Raw genomic sequence first — 18,280 nt, forward strand, 5'->3', positions numbered from 1 at the left:
TTTATATCATCTGGTCTTACATTTAGGTCTTTAATACATTTTGAGGTTTTTTTTTTTTTTTTTTTTTTTTTTTTTTTTTTTGTGGCCCTTTCTCTTTTTTTTTCTCTTCTTTTTTTGCGCACAGGCTCCGGACACGCAGGCTCAACGGCCATGGCTCACGGGCCAAGCCACTCCGTGGCATGTGGGATCTTCCCAGACCGGAGCATGAACCTGTGTCCCCTGCATCGGCAGGCGGACTCTCAACCACTGCGCCACCAGGGAAGCCCTTGAGTTTATTTTTGTGTGTGGTATTAGGGAATGTTCTAATTTCATTCTTTTACATGTAGCTGTCCAGTTTTCCTAGAACCACTTATTGAAGAGGCTGTCTTTTCTCCATTGTCTATTCTTACCTCCTTTGTCATAGATTAATTGACCATAGGTGTGTGGGTTTATCTCTGGGCTTTCTGTCCTGTTCCATTGATCTATATTTCTGTTTTTGTGCCAGTACCATACTGTTTTGATTACTGTAGCTTTGTAGTATAGTCTGAAGTCAGGAAACCTGAATCCTCCAGTTCCATTTTTCTTTCTCAAGATTGCTTTGGCTATTCAGGATCTTTTATGTTTCCATACAAATTAAAAAAAAAATTTTGTTCTAGTTCCATAAAAAATGCCATTGGCGATTTGATCGGGATTGCATTGAATCTGTACATTGCCTTGGATACAATGGTCATTTTGACAATATTGATTCTTCCTGTCCAAGAACATGGTATATCTTTCCATCTGTTTGTGTCATCTTCGATTTCTTTCATCAGTGTGTTATAGTTTCTGGAGTTCAGATCTTTTGTTTCCTTAGGTAGGTTTATGCCTAGGTATTTTATTCTATTTGATATGATGGTAAATGGGATTTTTTCCTTGAATTTTATTTCTGATCTTTTGTTGTTAGTGTATAGGAATTCAGGAAATTTCTGTGTATTAATTTTGTATCCTGCAACTTTACCGAATTCATTAATGAGCTCTAGTAGTTTTCTGGTAGCATCTTTAGGATTTTCTGTGTATAGTACCATGTCATCTGCAAATAGTGATGGTTTTACTTTTTGTTTGCCAATTTGGATTCCTTTTATTTCTTTTTCTTCTCTGATTGCCATGGCTAGATCTTCCAAAACTATGTCGAATAAAAGTGGTGAGAGTAGACATCCTTGTCTTGTTCTTGATCTTAGATGACATGCTTTCAGCTTTTCACTGTTGAGTATGATGTTAGCTGTGGGTTTGTCATATATGGACTTTATTATGTTCTCTCTATGCTCACTTTCTTGAGAGTATTTTTTTATCATAAATGGATGTTGAATTCTATCAAAAGCTTTTTTGGCATCTATTGAGATGATCAAATGTTTTTTATTCTTCAATTTGTTAATGTGATATATCACACTGACTGATTTGCAGATGTTGAAAAATCCTTGCATCCTGGGGCTAAATCCCATTTGATCATGGTGTAGGATCATTTTAATGTATTGCTGGATTCGGTTTGCTGGTATTTTGCTGAGTATTTTTGCATCGATTGCAGCACTATTAACAATAGCCAAGACATGGAAGCAACCTAAATATCCATCGACAGATGAATGGATAAAGAAGATGTGGTATGTTCATACAATGGAATATTACTCAGCCATAATAAAGAATGAAATAATGCCATTTGCAGCAACATGGATGGACCTAGAGATTATCATACTAAGTGAAGTAAGCCAGAGAAAGACAAATATCATGTGATATTGCTTATATGTGGGATCTAAAAAACAATTATACAAATGAACTTATATACAAAACAGAAACAGACCCACAGACACAGAAAACAAACTTATCATTTCCAAAGGGGATAGGCGGTGAGGGGAGTGATAAATCAGGAGTTCGGGATTAACATATGCACACTACTCTATATAAAATAGATAACCAACAAGGACCTACTATATAGCACAGGGACCTTTACTCAATATTTTGTAATAACCTATAAGGGAAAAGAATCTGAAAAGATGGACATTTATGTTTGTATAACTGAATCACTTTGCTGTATACCTGAAACTAACACAACATTGTAAATCAACTACACTTCAATTAAAAAAAGAAAGAAACAGAGACCTGGGTGTGAATTCTTATTAACAGAATAAAATATTAAAATATTGAAGAAAGACTTGATCCCTCACATTGAAAAAGCACACTGAGTGCCAGGTAGAATAAGAATAAATCCATACCTAGACACATTTTGGTAAAAATGTACACTACCAAAGGGAAGCTATTTAGAGCAAAAGGTAAAATTTTAAGAAAATAGATCACCTACAAAGAAATGACAATGAACTGAAAGCAGATTCCAGAAAAAAGATAGCATAATATCTTCAGTGTAGAAAGAGAAAATAGTTCAAAATATAGAGTTATATTCCTAGATAAGTTGACAGGCAGAGTACATGGAAGTGTTGGAAAATTGGGGAGAAGAAAATTTTCTAAAGGAAAATTGCTGTGAAACAATCACTGATTCTAACCTTTAAAATAATCGAAAAAGTTAAACAAGTAACAGTAAGTATATGTAGTGAAAAAATGTGTCATGTAATTCCATGACAATGGAATTACAATTAGAATAAGTGTATAGTATGAATTTATAAATTATGCTAAATAAATGTAAGGATATTTAAAAATGGCTAACAATTGGATAAAAATTTAGGTTGGAATATATATTACTAGATGCTTGGCAATCAAAATATTATTTTTAATTATTTTTAATTAATTAACTTATTTTATTGAAGTATAGTTGATTTGCAATACTGTGTTAATTTCTTCTGTACAGTGAAGTGAGTCAATATATATATATATATATATATATATATATGTGTATATTTCTTTTTTATTTTTCATATTCTTTTCCATTATGGTTTATCAGAGGATATTTAATATAGTGCCCTATGCTATACAGTAGGATCTTGTTGTTTATCCATTCTATATATAATAGTTTGCATCTGCTAATCCCAAACTGCCAGTCTATCCTTCGCCCCCACCCCCCTTGGCAACAACAAGTCTGTTCTCCATGTCTGTGAGTCTGTTTCTGTGAAACATTATTTTAATGGAGTTGTTTAGTTCCCTGTTTCTAGAGTGAGAACATACAGAAAATACATAGAGATGATAATCAGATTAACCATGTTATTAAAAAGTTGCTTTTACATACATTCAGGATTTTATGCTATTTTTCTATTTAAGTAAAGGGAGAGTATACAAAGACTAGTTTGCCTAGAAGCCTCCCTTTCTGTTAAAAAAAATTCAGCTTTTTATTATCTTTTCAGGATGCTAAGCTTTAGAGTTTAGCATGAAGGAAGAACCCAATTTGATAAGGCCAACATCTAGTTACCCTGTTGTGCTTTACAGAATGTTCTGTCTCTGATGGGTTTGTTATCTGAGGGCACAGTTGAAGAAGGGAGACACGATGACAAATGGGACTTTGTTCTCGATATAAAAGGTTAGACACAACAAAATATCCAATTGTAATTGCTTCTATTCAGGTGAATGTGAAATTATGCCATGCTTATCTTATGAATTAGTGAGAAGAGGATTGGAAATAGTTGATGAAACATTTTACACAATCTCAAATATTAACTTTTACCATAATTCATTCAGATGCTTTTGTCTTTTTCAAATGTTATAGCCCTTGCCATTCAGTTAGTCCTTAGCAATTACAGAATTGTGAATAATTTCAATATAATTGATATTTAAGTATTAACTACTAATGATATAATGCTTCAAAACAGCAACAAAAATTAATCCTTTTTAGTTACTACCAACTTGGGTCATAATTGAACCAGTGACTTAGAGGTTACTAAATAGTCTCATAAAATTCTTTCCAAATACTTGAGTGATCCAGTGCCCAATATATGAATTTGATATTTTCATTTCACGTAGTTACTCTAGTTGAATGTAACATTTCCCTAGATTCCTTTAAAGTTGTAGAGTTTAGGGAGGGAACAGTATGGAACATGAACTCTCAGCCCTGTATTGAATGATGTAATGTAATTAAAACTTCATTCAAAAGAGATTAGGCTGAGTAGGTTTCACTATAAATGAGTGAAAAAGCTGATCTACTTTATGAAAATAAATGAAAAATTGCAGCCTTAATTCCTTTTTTATGACAAGCTGTCAGTAATGAAACATAAGATTACATTTAATAATTTTACTCACTACTTACAGAGCAAAATCTTACTTTGCAATAAAAAGTTATTACTGTTTATATACCACTGACATTCATTTATGAAACTGATCATTTCAACCAGTCAACTGTGAAAATAAATGTAGGTCTTAAAACATGCAATGGTTAGTTAATTTAATGTAAATTGAACACCTAGAGGATCAGAAGGCATCACATTGCTAATTCTAAACAATCTTGAAAATAATGTGTATTTATTGTTCAGAAAAATTGAGATGGCATGAATGATTCTTATCATTTTATTCAGAAAACAGCAAAACAATTAGAGTATAAATGATCTCGCACACTGTCTCTTGATTGCTTCTACTTCTATGGGAATTCACTGAATTCCCCTTTCCCTTTAGGGAACTCTCCCTTTTGTTCTTAAACTGCTAGGTAGAGTTAACAGTTGTATTCAGTATATATGATTTTTTTTTCTGCTAAAGAATCTTAAGATGTATTCACTGCAGCGCATTTATCTGAAGCTGTGCATAACCAAAATGTTTGAACCTCCCACGTGAAATTCAGAGGACACTGATTATGCCAAGATGGTGATGAAGAGCAGGATCACTTTGTAGTAGAGTGAATGCTGCATAGCTGGATGGGTGGCTGGAACATGAGCAGGATTTTCTTTCTGGTTTCTGCCCTTACTACAGTCCAAACTACCCTAAGGGTGGAATTACCATATATAATGTATCATCTAAGTCAAGAGGTGTTTGAGAGTGAAGGTGGGCAACATTATTAATAATTGGAAAATCATCAGGAAGCCAGGACTGTCCTAGGCAATCCTGAATGTATGGCTACACTTCCTAAATGGAGCAGTTAACTTTAGAGGAGTGCTCATTGCTGGCGCTTATCACTGATGGAATAGAGGAATTGTCATTCTGAATGTTCATCTTGTATTTTTAAATTACTTTCAGTCATTCCATAAATATTTGAGAACCTGTTTAAAGCAGGGAACTCTGGGTGCTAAGTACAATGCAAATAAATAGGGAACCTAGTTTGTCCCCATGGCTAAAATCCAAGAGTTTAAACTCTGTAAAGATGTAAAAGACACTAGTTATAAAAACAAAATGTAAAATGAGACCAATTGCTTTAGGGCTTCAAAGTGTGAGGTGAGATCGCTGTAGGTTGTCAGGCCTAGGAAGTGCCCAGGCAGGTGCTGGAACTTGTGCAGGGCCTTGACATAGATAGAATTCAGATACATGGAGAAGGAAGCTGAGAAAATATTTTAGGAGAAGAGAACAATTTGGAGAATGAGTCATGTTCATAAGGAAGTAAATCAATTAAGTTTGTTTTTGCCTGGGAGTGGGAGAAAGACAAAAAAAAATTAGGGTCAAATTCTATGAACCTGTCAAAGGATAGAATAAAGAGTTTGAACTTGATCCTGTTTGGAAACGGAGTCCTCCTGAATGTGTGGGGACAAGTCAATGATACAAAAAAAAAGATGTACTTTAGAAGGAATCATTTGGCCGTACTGTGCTGGGTTAATTGTAGTTTGAAGAGAAGAGAAACTGAGGAACAGAGACCTGTTAGAGTGCTTGCCTAGTGGGGTATAAGGGGTAGCAGTAGAAATGCAAGGAAAGGAAGCACCATGAGGGAGGAAGGACGGCAGAACTTGGCGATTGATTGAATGTGGGAAACCTCAGAGGGTGTGAGGGAGAAAACCAGAAGATTCCACATGGAGCTGATTTGGGAGGCAGGAACTCAAGTTTCATTTTAGACTTGTTGAGTTTCAATTGATGGGTGGATAATTCAAGTGAATATGTTTAGCCATCAGTTGGAGATAGACCAGAACAGCAAAGCAATATGCTTCTTCTATGCTTTATTTGAAAATATGTGCACTTTCCAATAACTGTTCATTCTTGCAAACAGTTCTGCAAATTATTATTAAACTATAATCAAAACACTACATTGGTGAAAGAAGCTGGGAAGCATACTATGACTAAAAATAATCTAGAATTTAGTGAAATTATATTCTAGTCATGTCTCTGCCTCGAACTATGAGGTCTAAGGTAAGTCACCTTACTTGTCATTATATCTGGACCAGTTTCCTCATCTGGACAATGAAGTGATTAGACCAAAGTCTCTTCTAGCTCCAGAGTGCCTTGATTTCGTAATGGGAAGAGGGGCTCTCATAGTCATGCCTTTCTTGGTCCTGTTAATTTGGAACATGATGCTAGTATTAATTTGGAACATGATGCTAGTATTAATTTTCTATTGCTGCTGTAACAAATTTCTATAATCTTGGAGTCTTAAAAACAAAATTTATTATCTTATAGTTTAGTAGGTCAGAAGTCCAATATGAGTCTTACTGAGCTAAAATCAAAGCTAAAATCAAAGGGCTGCATTCTTTTCTGGAGACTCCAGGGGAGAATCCATTTTCTTACTCTTTCCAGCTTTTAGAGGCTACCCACATTCCTTGGCTCATGGTCTCCTTCCTGCATTATCAAAGCCAACATTGGCAGATCTAGTTCTTCTCAGACCCCATCCCTTGGACCTTCTCTTCTGCCTCCCTCTTCCATTTTTAATGATCCTTGTGATGAAATTGGGTCCAGCTGGATAATTCAGGATAACCCCCTGCTCTCAAGATACTTAAGTTATGTCAATCACACCTGCAAAGTGTGATTAACTTTTTCCATGTAAGGTAACATATGTAGTCACAGGACCTAGACATCTTTGGGGAGCCTTTATCCTGCCTACCATTATAACTTTTATTGAGAAAATAGGAAACCATCTATCTCTTCTTTCCTAGTCCTTGTGCTTCATGTAATATTGAAACTTTATCCAAAGATTTACTTTATACTGTATGATATAAATGATATACTGTATGATATAAATATATATGTAGTTAATTTTTGATTTCTCAAAGTTTAAAATATGGTAGTGATTATCACTTAGGCATATTTTAAAAACATCTCTCAATTCCACCATTCAACAAATATAAAACTTAGTAAACATGCATATTCAAACTTAAAGCACAAGACTACTTTTCCATAAAATAGCAAGAAGATTATAATCATATGTTTATTTGTTTCAGGAAATAATGCATTTCACTGTAAAGAGTAAAGAATGAAAATTAGACTTTATATAGCATTTCACATTTTAAAGCTTTGGGTAAAAAGATATAAAAGTATGTCTAATCATAGACCAACTCCTTTGCCTCTTCTCTGACTTTCGCTTGACAGAAAGGATCTTTTAGTGTTTCAGTTTCTAACTGTAAACAATGACCAAAGCAGTAATTATCTTTGACAGAGTTGTGAAGTTTTGTTAATTGAGGTTTGTGAAGACATGTCTACTGTAAGAATGTGTGTTGTAATTCCTTTGTAAAAGCTTATTTCAAATGGACATATTTTATACTGGTAGAAATATATGTCATACTGGAGATGATGCCACAAATGAAAATAGAAACTTAAATGGGTATCAAGAGATAAGGTATTAGAGATGTTCTTTTCTCATATAACATTATTGAGTTCGATGACTCTAGATGGAAAACTATGTTACCAAGGAATTATGATGAGTCCATTTTTCTCAGTAAAATTTCCAGGAAACAATTACTAGCCATGAGAGATATTATATCAGAAATATAATTATTAAGTTAGAGAATAATCACATGCAAAGTTTCCTATTCAATACAAAGCTGATAATGGCCTTTGGTAAAATATGTTCCCAGCCAACATCATTCTCCATGGTGAAAAACGGTAACCATCTCCTCTAAGATCAGGAGCAAGACAAGGTTGCCCACTCTCACCACTATTATTCAACATAGCTTTGGAAGTTTTAGTTATGGCAATAAGAGAAGAAAAAGAAATAAAAGGAATCCAAATCAGAAAAAAAGAAGTAAAACTGTCACTGTTTGCAGATGACATGATACTATATGCAGAGATTCCTAAAGATGCTACCATAAACTACTAGGACTGATCAATGAATTTGATAAAGAAGCAGAATACAAAATCACTGCAGAGAAATCTCATGCATTCCTATGCACTAATGACGAAAAATATGAAAGAGAAATTAAGGAAACACTCCCATTTACCATTGCAACAAAAAGAATAAAATATGTGGGAATAAACCTACCTAAGGAGGCAAAAGACCTGTGTGCAGAAAACTATAAGACACTGATGAAAGAAATTAAAGATTACACAAACAGATGGAGAGATATACCATGTTCTTGGATTGGAAGAATCGACATTGTGAAAATGACTACACTACCCAAAGCATTCTACAGATTTAGTGCAATCCCTATCAAACTACCAATGGCATTTCTCATAGAACTAGATCAAAAAATTTCACAATTTTTATGGAAACACAAAAGACCCTGAGGACTTCCCTGGTGGCACAGTGGTTGAGAATCCGCCTGCTAATGCAGGGGACACAGGTTTGAGCCCTGGTCTGGGAGGATCCCACATGCCACACAGCAACTAGGCCCGTAAGATACAACTACTGAGCCTGTGCGTCTGGAGCCTGTGCTCTGCAACAAGAAAGGCCGCAATAGTGAGAGGCCCGTGCACCATGATGAAGAGTGGCCCCCTCTTGCCACAACTAGAGAAAGCCCTCGTATAGAAATGAAGACCCAGCACAGCATAAATAAATAAATAAATATATTCCTACTCCCAACATCTTCTTAAAAAAAAAAATGACCCTGAATAGCCAAAGCAATCTTGAGAAAGAAAAACAAAGCTGGAGGAACAGGCTCATGGACTTAAGACTATACTGCAAAGCTACAGTAATCAAGACAGTATGGTATTGGCACAAAAACAGAAATATAGATCAATGGAACAGGATAGAAAGCCCAGAGATAACCCACACACATATGGTCACCTTATCTTTGATAAAGGAAACAAGAATATTCAATGGAGAGAAGACAGCCTCTTCAATAAGTGATGCTGGGAAAACTGGACTGCTACATGTGAAAGAATGAAATTAGAACATTCCCTAACACCATACACAAAAATAAACTCAAAATGGATTAAAGACCTAAATGTAAGGCCAGACACTACAAAACTCATAGAGGAAAACATAGGCAGAACACTCTATGACATAAATCACAGCAGGAACCTTTTTGACCCACCTCGTAGAGAAATGGAAATAAAAACAAAAATAAATAAATGGGACCTAATGAAACTTAAAAGCTTTTGGACAGCAAAGGAAACCTTAAACAAGACGAAAAGACAACCCTCAGAATGGGAGAAAATATTTGCAAATGAAGCAACTGACAAAGGATTGATCTCTAAAATTTACAAGCAGCCCATGTAGCTCAATATCAGAAAAACAAACAACCCAATCCAAAAATGGGCAGAAGACCTAAATAGACATTTCTCCAAAGAAGATATACAGATTGCCAACAAACACATGAAAGGATGCTCAGCATCACTAATCATTAGAGAAATGCAAATCAAAAGTACAGTGAGGTATCATCTCACACCTGTCAGAATGGCCATGATGAAAAAACTCTACAAACAATAAATGCTGTAGAGGGTGTGGAGAAAAGGGAACCCTCTTGCACTGTTGGTGAGAATGTAAATTGATAAAGCCACTAAGGCAAACAGTATGAAGGTTCCTTACAAAACTAAAAATAGAACTACTATATAACCCAGCACTCCCACTACTTGACATATACCCTGAGAAAACCATAATTCAAAGAGTCATGTACCACAATGTTCATTGCAGCACTATTTACAATCACCAGGATATGGAAGCAACCTAAGTGTCTATCGACAGATGAATGGATAAAGAAATTGAGCACATATATACAATGGAGTAATACTCAGCCATAAAAAGAAACGAAATTGAGTTATTTGTAGTGAGGTGGATGGACCTAGAGTCTGTCCTACAGAGTGAAGTAAGTCAGAAAGAGAAAAACAAGTACCGTATGCTAACACATATATATGGAATCTTAAAAAAAAAAATGGTTCTGAAGAACTAGTGACAGGACAAGAATAAAGACACAGTTGTAGAGAATGGACTTGAGGACACAGAGAAGGGGAAGGGTAAGCTGGGACGAAGTGAGAGAGTAGCATTGACATATATACACTACCAAATGTAAAATAGATAGCTGGTGGGAAGCAACCACATAGCACAGGGAATTCAGCTCGGTACTTTGTGACCACCTAGAGGGGTGGGATAGGGAAGGTGGGAGGGAGATGCAAGAGGGAGGAGATATGGGGATATATGTATACATGTAGCTGATTCATTTGTTGTACAGCAGAAACACAACCTTGTAAAGCAATTATACTCCAATAAAGATGTTTCAAAAAATATTAATGTAACTGGTGAATGACTGCTTGAAGCAGTCAAAATGTTTGAACCTATACAAAGATTACCATGAATGTGACAACTATAAATACAGATTGGTACCACAAATTTAAAAAAAGTTTAATAAAACATTGTATTCTAATTAACTAAACAATAATACCCTCAAGTAGGAGAATGAGGGACACAGACATTTTGTGTTTCTGCTTGCAACAAGAGCCAAAGGAAACTGCCCATACAATTTCTTAATGACCCAAGGGAAAATAGCTAAAACCACAGTGGAAATAGAAAATGCCTTTAGTAATTTCTATTATAAACTTTTCACCTCATGGAGAAACTGGACAAAGCAAATCTGATAGCTGTATGGCCACGTTTAATTCCTTGGTATATGTTTGTCTTTTACCTCCTCTGTCCTAGTTTCTTAAACAGAAGTTGAGTGAAGTTCATGTAGCATGGTTTATTTTAATAGCCCTTTAGTTCTAGATGAGATGGGTTACAGTAGTGGACAAGAATAGCTTGTTGGATGAGAGGGTTATCTACTATGTATACGGAAAAGGAAAAGGCCACATTTAGGTTTTGGCTTTTGTCACTAGTTCTTCAAGCACAATTTTAACATTAAGCCATTATAATCTAATTAATCAATATGATCTCATATAAAGTAGATCTGAAATATTATACATAATGTGTCTATCATTGAACAACTACTTATGAATTCTTTTTGTCCCCGGACTAATATGTTTATTGTTGATATTCCATGACTCAACATTTTATGATCCATTTATTGTTTATACTGTATTTTTTCCCCAGTTACCAAAGCACATTCTTGAATTACTGCTCTCATAGTTCACCTTTTCTAAATGTCCTTTCGTACCTTTTCCAGGTAGCCACATCCTGGACATCCCTCAACATCTAGTTCACCATTTTGTTATATTGTAAAGTCTTGCTTAATATGCAGCTTGTGGTGGTGTCTCCTTTCTCTGTACTCATATAGAACCTATCATTGTATTGAGCCTTATGTTTCTAGTTATTTTTTTGTTGTTTTGTTTGTTTGTTTTTTGTGGTATGTGGGCCTCTCACTGTTGTGGCCTCTCCTGTTGAGGAGCACAGGCTCCGGACGTGCAGGCCCAGCGGCCATGGCTCACGGGAACAGCCACTCCGTGGCATGTGGGATCTTCCTGGACTGGGGCACGAACCCGTGTCCCCTGCATCGGCAGGCGGACTCTCAACCACTGTGCTACCAAGGAAGCCCTCTAGTTATTTTTTGTGTTTATGTCTTATCTTTCCAACTAGATGCTGAAAGATTCTAAGAGGCAGGAATTGTTTGTTATATATCTTTGTATCTTTGCCACTTTGTCTAACAGGGTGCAGGTTTTTGGTTGCTTGTAATTTTTCAAAACTCTTGGTTGCAAGTTAAAGAAATGGAACACTAATTCAAGTAATGAAGAAGGTCCAGGGATGGGTCTGGCTAAATATTTAGTCATGCTGGATCAGGTATCCAAATTTTTCATCAAGAATTTGTCCTCCTGCTTTCCTTTGTCTTGGCTTTGCTCTCAGGTGAGAGCTCCCTAAAGTATGCCTTCTAGTAGTAGAGGAAGAGCTTCCTTCTCTCAGTAGATTCAGGGAAAGCTTTGGGGCTGATGATTATTGGTTTGGGGTCATGTGCTCGGCCTGAGTTACATGGTTATGTCTTGAGATGGGGGGTGGGATCAGTTGCCCTCTCTCTTTCATGACATTTGCACTGAAATTGGAGAATGGATAGTTCCTTAAAGGAAAAGGTGGGCTTTTGTGCTGACAGATGGGAAATGGATGCTGACAGGCAAAAACAAGATGCCCATTGGGAATTTCAGTAAATGTTTCCTGGTTGATCATATAAACTTCTAGGAAAGAAGTCAGATTTGTAGAGATTCCATTTTTTCACCTTCATCCAAAATACTTGTTAGAATAGTGCCGTGTATTCTCTGAGCCCTTCCTAGTCACTTTTGGAGGTGGGTGTAAATGTGATATGATGTATGACTTTGGCTCCCCATTGATTTATCACCAGAGCTGAAAGGTTATTACTCTCTCAAGGATGGATTAATAACTATGCTTAGGTGCTTGAACCTTTGAATAGGCCCTCAAAGTTCTTTTATGGAAGAGTGAACAGAACAATAATGAAATCTCTCACTGTGGATTGTGATGATGATAGCCCAGTGGGTTATGATAAAACTAAGTAGCGTTATCAACAAATTAAACTGTGACTCTGTTTTGGATTCTCTCTCTGAGAGCTATGTTGTTTATAAACAACTTCAAAAGTTGTTTATAAAACATATAAATAGTAAGCTTTGAGGTTGCCATTATTTCAAAATAGTGGTCAGGACATGTATACTAAGTTGGCTGACAGGGTTTTTGACTGTCTTTTTTTTGTACATTGAGAAGTTAAGATCAGAGATATTTTAAGTACAAAAACTTAAGTCATATATTGGTCAACTTTCCTGAAACCCAGCCAGTGAAGATCTTAATGAACATTGCAGACAATGAACAGAGTATTAGCAAGATTAATTTCCATGAGAAATGGATGCTAGACAGGTAAAACTGAGATGTCTACTGAGTGTTCAATTAGTCTCTGCTGATTGATCAACTTAACATCCCTGTAGATCAGAATCAGGTTTGTGTGGATTCTGTATATTTTTTCACCTTCATCCCAAACACTTTACAGCTAGGCAATGTAATAATATCTTTGGATGAAAGCATAGATAATCTTTTATCATTGAATTTTGTTTAGTGTTGTGTATGCCCTTCTTAGCTAGTTAAGTTTATTTGTGTGTGGGAAAAGAGCAAATCAAGCATAAATACTTTAGTGTGTTCTTTAGAAACCAATGTTCTGAAATCTCTGAGATAGTTAATATTTATTTTATTCAAAAATATTTATTGAGTACTGCCTTAATTTTATTTTTAATCTTTACTTTTTAGAACTGGAAAATAAGCAGAAATCTACAGCTGGTACCACTTCAAATATTAATTTGTTCTTACAAATGTTTTAATCAACGTGACCCTAATGTCTTTGGAATTGCTCAAGTGTAGAGCAGGTAAGAAGCTCATTTAGAGCCTCACATGACTTGCCGCATCAGCTCTGCACAGTCAGATTATGCCCTACTTAGGATACCATGCTCTTCTCTTTGTCAGTACCTTGAGTAAAGGAAGAAAAATAATTTAATTGTGAAGGTCCCAATTTAAGCATTACAGTCTACCTTTAGATTGTTTAGACTCTAAGTGTGCTGTTTCTTCTTTGACTTAAAAACAAAATAAAAAAGGAAAAATAAAGATCAATGTGGAAAATGAGTATTATTTTCTTCTGTCATTTTATGAATACCACCCTCCATTTCTAAATAGTATTAAGGACTTTGATGGGGACAAGTGTTTATTTTATGCATGTTTTGCAAATGAAAAGGAATCACTTTTTAGTGCTAGATAGTTCAACTATATTTGTATGATTTCATTTGAGTTCTTATTTTCTAAGTGTCACTAACATCTTTTTTTTCTTTCTTTTATTAAGGTAACAGTTTGTAACATTAAGTTTTATGTATACAACATTATATTTCAGCTTCTGTATACACTGCTGTGTGCTCACCACCGAAAGTTTAGTTTCCATCCATTGCCATACAGTTAACCCGCTTTACCCATTTCACCCTCTTCCACCCCACTTCCCTTCTGGTAATCACTAATATGTTCTCTGTATCTGTGTGTTTGTTTTTGTTTTGCTTGTTTTATTTTATTATTGCTTGTTTTATATTCCACATGTGAGTGAAATCATATGGTATTTGTCTTTCTCTGACTTATTTCACTTAGCATAATATGCTCAAGGTCTATCATTGTTGTAGCAAATGGAAAGATTGCATCTTATATTTTATGACTGAGTAGTATATATATATATATATATATATATATATATATATATATGCTATTGTAAATAATTCTGCAGTGAGCATAGGGGGCATATATCTTTTCAAACCAGTGTTTTTATATTCTTCAGATGAATACCCAGAAGTAGAAGAGCTGGATCATGTAATAGTTCTATTTGTAATTTTTTAAAAAAAATTTATTGGGGTATAATTGATTTACAATGTTCTGTTATTTTCAGGTATACAGAAAAGTGAATCTGTTATACATAGACATATATCCACTCTTTTTTAGATTCTTTTCCCCATAAGCCATTACAGAGTACTGAGTAGAGTTCCCTGTGCTATACAGCAGGTCCTTATTAGTTATCTACTGTATATATATGCCATTTGCAGCAACATGGATGGACCTAGAGATTCTCATACTGAGTGAAGTAAGTCAGACAGCGAAAGACGAATATCATATGATATTACTTATATGTGGAATCTCAAAAAAGGCTACAAATGAACTTATCTACAAAACCAAAGTAGAGTTACAGATGTAGAAAATAAACTTATGGTTACTGGGGAGTAAGAGGCATGGGGAGGGATAAATTGGAAGATTGGGTGTGACACATACATATTTTTAATTTGTTGAGGAACCTCCATACTGTTTTCCATAGCAGATGCACCAATTTACATTCCCACCAACGGTGCATGGAGGTTCCCTTTTGTCCACACCCTTGCCAACACTTGTTTCTTGACTTTTTGATAATATCCATTCTAATGGGTGGGAGGTGGTATCTCATTGTGGTTTTGATTTTCATTTCCCTAATAATTAGTGACATTGAACATCTTTTCCTGTGCCTGTTGGTCATCTGTACGTCTTCTTTGGACAAATGTCTATTCAGATCCTCTGTCCATTTTTAAATCAGGGTTTTTGTTGTTTTATGAGTTCTTTATATATTTTGGATATTAACGCCTTATTTGATATATGATTTGCAAATATCTTCTCCCATTTGGAGGTTGTCTTTTCATTGTGTTGATGGTTTCCTTTGCTGTGCAAAAGTTTTGAGTGTGATGTAGTCCTTTTTATTTTTGCTTTTTTTTCCTTTGCCTGATGAGACATATCCAGAAAGATGTTGCTAAGACCAGTGTCAAAGAGTGTGCTGCCTATGTGTTCTTCTAGGAGTTTCATGGTTTCAGGTTTCACATTCAAGTCTTGATGTTTATTTTTGTGCATGATGTAAGATAGTGGTCTAGTTTCATTTTTTGTATATGGCTGTCCAATTTTCCCAACACCATTTATTGAAAAACTATCCTTTCTCCATTGTATGTTCTTTGCTCCTTTGTTGTAAATTAACTGTCCATTTATGTGTGAGTTTATTTCTGAACTCTCAATTCTGTTCCACTGATCTGTGTGTATGTTTTTCTGTCAATACCATGAGGTTTTAATTATTTTTGCTTTGTAGTGTAATATGAAATCAGGAGTGTCATACCACCACTTCTTTTTCCTAAGGGACACTAACGTCTTATTGACTAAGATAAAACCTTCATTCCACTTAAAAATGAGTAGAAGCTGAAAACCCAGGCTTGGTTACTCCTAACATCACTTTGTTCTTGCTTTTAAAGCTTTAAAATTTTTTTTCCACAAGAGAAACTGACAGAAACCAGGGAAGTAGTGCTGGGGTGAGAATTTGACTCCTTTTCTCTGAAGGACAACAGAAAAGTAGGGGAAAAATTCTTATGAAAATATATATACAGTTTGCATAGACCAGTAGTTTTTGGAAGTGTGGTTCTGTCCAGCATCATCCACATCACTTGAGAACTTGTTAGAAGTGCAGATTATTTGTCCCCAGCCCAGACCACTGAATCTGAAACTGGGGGAGTATGGCCCAACAGTCTGGTTGAACAGCTCCTCCAGGTGATTTTGATGCACACTCTTATTTGAGAACCCCAGGGACAGATTAAGATAAGTTTGCTGTGGGTTCAGAAAAGCAAGAAATTTAATTATAATTTATGTTTAAACCCCACTAGAAATATGTTTCTTCATGTACCTATTTGGTGGTTCTTCTTGTGGAAAGCTGAGTGATTTCTCTTCTTACATGTATTTTATTACCATGTTACCTTCCTAACTAGGCCCTTTATTAGTTCACTTCAGGACATACTCCTTCATGCATCAGGGTGGCCTCTGGCATACCTAGGAAGCTAAATCAATGGAGCACAGCTGAGAGGCTATCAATTCCAAAGAAAGCAAGGGTCAGTCCCCACTGAGACAGAGTCGGGACCTCGAGGTAAATTTCTAAAGGCTCCATTAACCAAGAATGCATTTTAAACAAAAATAAAAAACAAGGTACAAATGAAAGTCATAGGAGCTCACTTAAAAATGAGCTACAGGAATAAACTGTATGTTTATTGAGGGAAAACTACTGAGAAAATTGATTTTGATTAGGGAAATATTTTTATACAACCTATGTTGTTGAAAAGAGTGTTTTGTTTACCATTTTAATCTCATGACTTCAGCGGCAATTTATGTGCTGTCTTCGTTCTGGGGAGAAAACTGTATTCATTTATCTATGTACTCATTTATTCAACAAATATTTCAGGTACTCTTGAAGCTCAGGGGAGATGAAGAGACTCTTGACTCTCTGCCTCCACATTTTCACCCCATCCTCTTCATATCTCAAGGCACTGAGACTTAGTTTCTGCCCTATTCCAAAACTGGTCTTTCAGAGGTCATCAGTGACTTCCTACCAATCCAGCTGCTCCTTATCTGGCTGTTCTTCTCTGTAGGTTTGGGCTTGATTGACCATCTTCTGCCTCTTGGAACTGTATGCCTTAGGATCGTTCTTTATTTCTCTGATGGCCTTTTCCCCATACTTTTAACTGAATTCTCTTCTATACCTTCATTCAAAAACAAGGGTTCTATGAGATTTCTCTACTTAGTCCCATTTTATTCTCTCTTAGCACTTTTTCTTTACCTGAAGGAACTCACCTACTCTTATCAGTTTCATTTAGCTTCATTTATCACACCTAGGTGGGTAGCTGCTAAATCTCTTTCTTCATTTTTAACCCATGTTTCCAAGCTCTTCAATTTCAACATATCCAAAATAGAGTTGATTCTCTTCTTCACAAATTATTTATTCATGTATTAGGCAAATATTTATTGAGGGGTTACTGTCTACCAGGCACTGTTTTCTGTTCTAAAGACATAGCAATGAACAAAACTGACAGGGTCTCTGATTTCAGAAAGCTTATGTTCTGATGGGGTGGGGGAGGCAAACCATAAAACCAGGAAAATAATATGGTGATATGTACTTTGAAGAGAAGTAAAATAAGATTCGAGAGATAGAGAAATTATGAGAATACTTTTTATACAGGGTAGTCTGTGTCTGATAAAGTAATATTTGATAAATAATCAGAAACAAGTGAGGGAATGAGTCCTGTGGGTATAATGAATAGGAATCAATTGAGTGTTTGAAAGGCATAAAGTTCAGGATGATGCTGGAAAGCATCAAATAACTGAATGTGTGCTAAAGAGAAAGCATGACTCTGAGGTCAAGAGATTTAGTGTTGCTGGATGCATGGTCATGCATCAAGTGTCACCATGAGAACTAGACTGGGGAGGATGCATCTGCTTCTGCCCTGTGGGACAACCCTGTGTTCTGAATCATTATTTAATTAAATCAGAAATTAATCTTACTCCGCATAAATGTGGGTGTCTGTATGCATCTGAGTTTGTGGTCTCTTCTTGCCAATCTATAATCCTTCCAAAATGTTGGAATCTGAAACACTGCAAAGTATTTTTATTTTCTAACAATTACAACCAAGCTTTATTTATTCAAGTAAAATTGAAGCAATTGGAGCATTAACTTTTCGTGAATTTTTTGGATTTAATATTTTTCATTTTTTCTCTTCTCTGGAAGTTTTTTGGTTCACTCACATTTGCCTCATAAAGACACAGGAGAGCTCTTGGAGGAAG

At 35.6% G+C, this 18,280-nt stretch overlaps 1 protein-coding gene across 2 annotated transcripts in view; it reads left to right on the forward strand.

Annotated features, from left to right (window-relative positions):
- Positions 1 to 13,731, forward strand: part of LRRC69 (leucine rich repeat containing 69) — a 92,467-nt gene extending 78,736 nt beyond the window's left edge. The window contains exon 8 of one of the 2 annotated variants that reach the window (XM_027131379.1): positions 13,394 to 13,731. In XM_027131379.1, the coding sequence (XP_026987180.1) occupies positions 13,394 to 13,504 (111 nt within the window). In that variant the 3' untranslated portion in view covers positions 13,505 to 13,731. The remainder of the gene's footprint in view (positions 1 to 13,393) is intronic. The other variant, XM_027131380.1, reaches the window with a different exon arrangement.
- Positions 13,732 to 18,280: the final 4,549 nt, after the last annotated feature.

Source organism: Aethalodelphis obliquidens, unplaced genomic scaffold, assembly GCF_003676395.1.
Source record: "Aethalodelphis obliquidens isolate GAN/ISIS:26980383/991018 unplaced genomic scaffold, ASM367639v1 scaffold39, whole genome shotgun sequence".
Lineage (NCBI taxonomy): Eukaryota > Metazoa > Chordata > Mammalia > Artiodactyla > Delphinidae > Aethalodelphis > Aethalodelphis obliquidens.